A 7807-nucleotide genomic window follows, 5' to 3' on the forward strand; every position below is an offset into this window, starting at 1 on the left:
GGGCCCTCCCCTCCCCTGGACCAGGAGGCGCCATGGCCACCACAGTCCCGGCTCTCCGGCACCGCGCCCAGCTGCCCCACTACTACCATGATGGGGGACATCATGCTTTCAGAACGGATGTCTAATTTGTCTGCAGTAAAAATGCACCCATTTTCAGTGGGCAGACCAATGAGGCCCAACAAATTCCACCGCTGTGTGTCTCGCTTCCCGAGCGCGGACATGGAATGTTTCCATTCGTCCAGAAAGTTCCCTGGCGCCCCTTCGCAGTCAATCCCTTGCTCGGCCCCACCCACAATTGTGATTTCTGTCATAGCTGTGGTTTGGCCTGCTCTAGACTTTCATGAAAATGGGATTGTTCTGTAGGTACCCTTTTGTATTTGATCAAAAGTACTTTTTAAAGTGGCCATCGTCTAGAAGGCATTTCTTGGTGTCCCAGGGCACATATAGGAGCCCTGGGGGCATAGTGCTCATGTGGTTATGCATGGGGCTCCTAACTGTTAAGTTAGAAGTTGGACACCAACAGCCTCTTCGTGGGAGAAAGACGAAACTCCAGGGGCAGTTCTACCCTGTCCTATAGGGTTGGCAGGGAGTTTGGGTATAGCTACTCTCGGTCTGCTCTGGCCATTGTGTGGTCACCATGTCACCTGCGGCCTGGGCGCTCTGGGAGCGTGGCCTGTCTGAAGACTTGATGCGAAAGAAGGTTAAACATCTCATGAATGAGCTTTTTCATGACATGCTAATAAGATGATTCTGAACACATTGGGTTAAAGAGCTGACAGTATTACAATGAGCTTGACCTGTTTCTTGGCAGCTTAATGTGGCTCCTTGGAGATAGAAAATCCCACATGCAGCACATGCATTTTTATTGGCTCTACTCGCGCCTGTTTTATAAACAACTGGCACTGCTCACTGTTATTAAAAACCAGCGAGAAGCTTCCGTCTTTGCAGGGGGAATTTATCCTCATTTTGCAAGGCAGTGAGCTAACACAGCCAGGCTTCTCTGGGAACGTTTTAAACTTTGTTTCACATTCAGTGGTTTGCTGGCGGTGTAGGGGTTACGCATCCCACTGCTATCTGCAAGGTCAGCAGTTTGAAACCACCAGTTGCTCCGAAAGAGAGACGGGCCTTTTACTCCCGTAAAAAGTCAGTGTCAAAAACTCACAGGGGGCAGTGAGGATAGAGGTCGAAGTTGGCTTGTCAAGAAGTGACATCTGGTGTGTGTGAAAAATAAATGAATCCTTGCCTACAGCCCACCCACCTAAATATATTAAAATTGAACACCTTGGTGTCTTTTCAACCAGCCGTAGTTAAACATAGTTAAGAGAGTGGTGATACTATAGTCAATTTTATATTATGATTTTTAAAAATCATTTTATTGGGGCCTCATACAACTCTTATCACAATCCATACAAACATCCATTGGGTTAAGCACATTTGTACATTCGTTGCCCTCATCATTCTCAAAACATTTGCTCTCCCCTTAAACCCCTGGTATCAGCTCCTCATTTCCCCCCCTCGCCGATTACCCCTCCCTCATGAACCCTTGATAATTTATAAATTATTTTTTGTCATATCTTGCACTGTCCGACGTCTCCCTTCATCCACTTTTCTGTTGTCCGTCCCCCAGGGAGGAGGTTATATGTAGATCCTTGTAATCAGTTCCCCCTTTCCATCCCACTCTCCCTCCACCCTCCCAGTATTGTCACTCTCACCACTGGTCCTGAAGGGATCATTCTTCCTGGATTCCCTGTGTTTCCAGTTCCTATATGTACCAGTGTACATCCTCTGGTCTAGCCAGATTTGTAAGGTAGAATTGGGATCATGATAGTGGGGAAGCATTTAAGAACTAGAGGAAAGTTGTATGTCTCATCGTTGCTACACTGCACCCTGACTGGCTCGTCTCCTCCCCACGACCCGACCCTTCCGTAAGGAGATGTCCAGTTGCCTAGAGACGGGCTTTGGGTCCCCACTCTGCTCTCCCCCTCATTCACAATGATACGATATTTTGTTCTTTGATGTCTGATACCTGATCCCTTTGATATCTCGTGATCACACAGGCTGGTGTGCTTCTTCCATGTGGATTTTGTTGCATCTATCTTGAGTTTTCAAAATGAAAAATGCTTAGATTTTTGGATGGTTGCACCCTGTGACTTCATGTGAGTGTACTGCCATTTTCTTGACCTGTTTTCAATTTTGCTGACTTTGGGCAAGGAGAAGTCATTTTCATTTTAACAGTGTGGCAGTCCCAGAATAAGATTCAATTAGAGCAGCCGTCCCTTTCCCTTTAATCCCATGAGAAATGCCATGTCCATGAGGTCTGGGTTATGTTTTGGTTTTGTTTTGTTTTTTTTTTTTGCATTCCCACCCAGGACCTGGGAACATGTCAGGCACTAATAAAATCCTGCTCCATAGGGTTTTCTTGGCTGTGGTGTGTATGGAAGCATGGCCAGGCCTTTCTTCCACCAACCTTTTGGTTAGTAGCAGAGAGCAAACCGTTTCCACTCCTGGGGGCCTTTAGTTCTCATAGATGTTCAGGAAACATTTGAGAGCTGATTGACTGAGTAGATTGCTCTGAAAGCAATGGCAATAGCTTTATTTAGCCCGTGTGCCTGTTTTGGAAATCTCAGAGCAGCTCAGGAGGTCAGAACGGCAACTTGAGCAGGTATAGAACACAGAGGGAGAGGAAAGCTGAAGAATTTGCCCAGGGCCATCACAAGGCATCGTGATGCTAATACCAAAAAAATCAAACCCCAGCCAGAAAGTCAATTCCAACTCATAGCAATCTGACAGAGGGTTTCTGAGGCTGCAAATCTTAATGGGAGCAGCAGATGGCCTCGTTTTTCTCCCGTGGAGCAACTGATGTGTTTGAACCAGGGGGCTTGCAGGTTATCAGTCTAATGCTTACTCTACAGTGCCACTAGGGCTCCAGAACGGTGTTCATAGTTAAAGGTGTAAAAAGTTACAGCGTCTGGGAATTCACAGGGCAGCTCTACCCTGTCCTAGAGTGACTTTATGTGCCTCTCTGGAGCGCAGGTGGCACAGTGGGTTAGGTTACTGGTTGGACTGCTAACTGCAAGGCCCATAGTTCTGAAACCACAAGCCCCTGTGAGGGAGAACGATGAGGCTTTCTACTCCCATAAAGATTTACAGTCTTGGAGATTATATATATCCCCTTCAAACACATAAAAATGTTAAAACATGAAAACATGCCTGTATATATATATATATATATGTATGTGTATATATATATATATATATATATATATATATCCCCCCATAAAACACAAGCCCCTGTGAGGGAGAACGATGAGGCTTTCTACTCCCATAAAGATTTACAGTCTTGGAGTATATATATCTCCCCTTCAAACACATAAAAATGTTAAAACATGAAAACATGCCTGTATATATATATATCCCCTTCAAACACATAAAAATGTTAAAACATGAAAACATGCCTGGCTATCACTACCTACGGCCCTGGAGACAGTGGGAGGAAACTGTGGAACAGAACTCAAGATCATGAACGAGATCAGGCTTACTGGTCAGCTAGAAACAGGTGGGACCTCCGAGACTATGGCCCTTCATCACCTTTCAGGTCTGGAACCAAACTCAACTTCACGCAATCTTCAAGCTCACTGCCATGGAGTCGATGCCGACTCATGGTGACCCTATAGGACAGGGTAGAACTGACCCTGGGAGTTTCTGAGACCGTAACTCTGTATGGGAGTAGAAAGCCCATCTTTCTCCTACAGAGCAGCTAGGGGTTTCGAACTGCTGACCTGGTGGTTAACAGCCCACCTGGTAACCACTATGCTGCCAGAGCTTCCCCCACCCACAATAGACAAGTCTCTAAGGGGGACAGTCCCTCTAAGGAGGCACACACACCTTAGAATCATCACTCAGTTGAGATCAAGAGGGCGGCATTAGCCGCAGGACAAAATCCAGGAGCCTTAGAACAGCACGAGGGAGGTGGGAAACCCAGGCTGGCAGTGCTGGGCTAACCGCTGGTGCCTTGAGGAGATGGAAACCAAATGTACGTGGATGTTACTGTAAAGATGACGGTTGCCTCTGTCCATCTCCCGTCACTTCACAATCAAAAGAAGAAGGAAAAAAGTAGAACACTTTCTTAGCTCAGAGACCATACAAAAACATATAGTGGGCCAGACGTGGCCAGTTGGTCGGGGTTCATTCACCTCAGCCTGATCCATTGCTGAAGGAACCCCGGTGGCACAGTGGTTAAAGCCGAGCCTGCTAACCCAAAGGTTGGCGGCTTGAACCCACCAGCTGCTCCACCAGAGCAAGATGAGGCAGTTGGTTTCTGTGAACATGACAGTGTTGGAAACCCTCTGGGTCAGGGGCAGTTCTGCTCTGGTTCTAGGGCAGCAGGGAGTCAGAAGCGCCTGCAGGGCCGTGGTCTTCTTTGGTTGTGATTCCTAGTCCTTGCAACCTCCCGTGAGGCTGGTCATTTGCACTCCATGGTACAGGGGAAGAGACAGGCTTTGAAAGGGTAAGCCAAGCTGGAGCAGATCCGCCCGCCCGCCCCTTTCTGCATTAAATGTGGATTCAGATGATGATGGCTGCCCCACACGGTTGAAGTAAGTAGAGAACCAGGGCGAAAAAGCCAACCTCTTGGCTTGTCGAAAGTATTCCCTTCTATCTACTGACAAGATGCAGAGCCCAGAGGAGTCTGTGTCTAGAGTTGCAAGTATTTTGTTTCTAGAGAAAAACTCTGCTTTCCTTTCCCGCCCACTGCCACAGAGTTGATGTCGACTTATAGTGACCCTATAGGACAGGGTAGAACTTTTCCTGTGGGTTTCCGGGACTGTAACTGCTAATGAGGGTAGAAATCCCAGTCTGCTGGTGGATTCGAACTGCCAGCCAAGTGGATTGCAGTGCAGCGTGTAACCACTACGCCACCAGCATTACTAAAAACTAACATTACTCTAATAATAATAATAATCATAATATTGAATAAAACCACCCACATTCAGCCTCTGAGAAAACCCAAACTGAACTCACTGCGCCCGACTCTATAGGAGAGGTTAGCATTGTCCCTGTGGGTTCCCGAGACTGGAACTCTTTACAGGAGTGGAAAGCCTGGTCTTTCTCCTGCTGAGTGACTGGTGGCTTTGAACGGCTCACCTTGGGATGAGCAGTCCAATGCCTACCCAATAGCCTCACTGGAGCTCCTAGTTTGAGGAAATGTCGCTCTTAAACTTCCCTTGCCTTTCAGCTATCTGGGTGTTGGCGCCCAGCCAGTTCCCTGCCAATGAAGTACATCCTGGTCACCGGTGGGGTCATCTCAGGCGTTGGGAGAGGGATCGTTGCCAGCAGTATTGGGACCATTCTCAAGTCATGTGGACTCCGTGTTACTGCCATCAAAATCGATCCCTACATTAACATCGATGCTGGCACGTTTTCTCCTGAGCATGGTAGGCCGTGAAGGGTACATTGCTGTTCTGTTTTGCTTTGGGGGGAAGTTTCTTTAGGGCAGAGTGCCTATAGATAGGTGAGTCCTTTCATGGTCATTGAGCAAATGACTGATGACACTCCACATTAGTCAACACCTTTGGGAAACTGGGGGAGAAGATCATTTGTGTGGTACCTTTTGAGAATGGGTTCTTAACCTTTTTGTAAATTGTGGTAAAAATATGGGTAATAAAACATAACAAAAAGTAAGGTATGAAATATAATGGAAAAATATGTCTAACAAAAATATCAGTAACAAAACAGTGCAATACAAATATTTTACATAACAAAAAAACATCACAAAATATATCAAAACATGACAAACAATATAGATAACAGATCATAACAGAAATACATGATGAAACATAACAAAAAAAAATATATTGCAACAAACTTTATAGGTTAGAAAATCACAAAGAACGTAGATAAGACAATATAACAACTCAAATGTACACATTACAACATAACAAAAATATATAACAAACTATGACAAAATATAGATAATAAGACAGCAAACATATAATAAAGTATTATAAAAATATAGATAAAAATCACAAAAATAGATAACAAAATATGATAACACAAAATAGATAACAAAGCATAACATGACCAAAATATATAACAAAATATCACCAAAAATATATAACAAAAATAAGGATAACAAAGCACCACAATAAAAGAGGTAGCAAAACATAACTCAAACATATATAACAAGACAACAGAGAATGTATAACAAAAGATAACCTAAATAATACACTTAACAAAAATATACAGCAAAGCATTAAAAAATATGGGTAACAAAATATAACAGAAAATATAGATAACAAAACATCACAAAAAATAGGTAGCACAATAAAATTATAACAAATACATCTTACAAAACAACAGAGAATAGGTACCGGAAGATAAGAAAAATATAGACAACAAAACAACACACCAAAAGCATATGTCACTTCAATATTTTTGCATGTGCTCAATTTGACACTTCCTGTTTATTCTAGGTGAAGTGTTTGTCTTAAATGATGGCGGAGAAGTTGATTTAGACCTGGGAAATTATGAAAGGTTCCTGGATATTAATCTTTATAGAGACAACAACATCACCACTGGAAAGATATTTCAACATGTGATCAATAAAGAGAGACATGGCGACTACCTGGGGACAACTGTACAAGGTACGGAAGGGGAGGATTGTAGCACTGAGCTCCTGTGCCCACCCCCCATTCTGTCCCTGAAGGGGATTTTCTTTTGTCTTAGAAGACGCCCTCCAGAGTCTTCTATTCGTGTAGTTCTCTCCGATGGCGTGGTTGGTAGGTGCCGTGCAGTTGGTCTAGTGACTCTCTATAGAATAGAATGGGTCTGGCCCACCCTCACAAAAGGTTGGTGGGGCAAGAGAGATAATCCCCCAGCCCCCCCCCCCCTTTCAATCTATGGGGAGTTGGAACCAGCTGGCAAGTAGATCACGTCAAAGACGGCACAGCAGGCTGGCTGACTGAGATCTGCTGATAGGTCATGTTGGGCTTTCTTACAGTTTCCTCCTAAGTTTAGGTCTTGGGAAAATCCAGCGGAGGGACAATTACTGCCTCATAACTGCCACATCTCAATGATGAGAGGAGGCCCCCCTCCGCCCCCCGCCCCAGGTGGAGGACAGCCTGGCAGCCCCCACTCCCTTGGGCTCACACAGTGGCTCTTTGCAACTTCACCTGTGGGAGTGACTTTCTTCTGCCATAAGGGAGTAGCAGGTGGAGGGTGGAGCTGGTGACAGATGCTCTTTGGCCTCTTTCTTGGGGCCCAACCTTTGTCCTTTGGGTGTCAAGCTGGGAGCTCTGTGCTGAGTCCCTCGGGGCCTGTGAGAAGGTCACCTTTTGGTCTCTTCTGGAGCCAGGAGCTCATGGGCTGCATGTAAGGCCCACCCTTCTCCATTAGGTGGGCTTGGTCTCGATGTCCTGCCTGCAGGGACCATGGCCTGCATGGCCTGCTTCTTCCGCCGGGGAGCCCTGCACTCAGCATGCGGCCTTCCTTACAAATTCTTGTGGCATGATCGGGGTTTTCTGGTGTCGTCAAAGATGGACCTGCTCCATTTTGTTGCCCATGGTGGTGGTTGCTCATCCAGGGAAGGGGGTGAGCTACCCTCCCGGCACGGCTTCCCAGTGCCTGCCGGCTTTGCTTAGTGGCTGTTCGGTGGGGTGGGTGTTCTAGAGACTGTCTCCTGCATGTCTGTCTTGCTCTTCCCGCAGTGATCCCTCACATCACCGACGCTGTCCAGGAGTGGGTGATGCAGCAAGCTGTGGTGCCCGTGGATGGGAACAAGGAAGAGCCCCAGATCTGTGTCATCGAGGTA

At 46.0% G+C, this 7807-nt stretch overlaps 1 protein-coding gene and 1 pseudogene across 1 annotated transcript in view; one reads left to right on the forward strand and one right to left on the reverse strand.

Annotated features, from left to right (window-relative positions):
• The window catches only part of LOC101661214, a 2547-nt pseudogene extending 2458 nt beyond the window's left edge, over nt 1-89 (reverse strand).
• The window catches only part of CTPS2 (CTP synthase 2), a 107262-nt gene that overhangs the window by 379 nt on the left and 99076 nt on the right, over nt 1-7807 (forward strand). The window contains exons 2-4 of the mRNA XM_013006491.2: nt 5234-5432; nt 6471-6641; nt 7704-7804. Of these exons, the coding sequence (XP_012861945.2) occupies nt 5270-5432; nt 6471-6641; nt 7704-7804 (435 nt within the window). The 5' untranslated portion in view covers nt 5234-5269. The remainder of the gene's footprint in view (nt 1-5233; nt 5433-6470; nt 6642-7703; nt 7805-7807) is intronic.

The sequence above is a fragment of the Echinops telfairi genome, unplaced genomic scaffold, assembly GCF_000313985.2.
Source record: "Echinops telfairi isolate 266 unplaced genomic scaffold, ASM31398v2 ScPeMD7_53;HRSCAF=182, whole genome shotgun sequence".
Taxonomy (NCBI): Eukaryota; Metazoa; Chordata; class Mammalia; order Afrosoricida; family Tenrecidae; genus Echinops; species Echinops telfairi.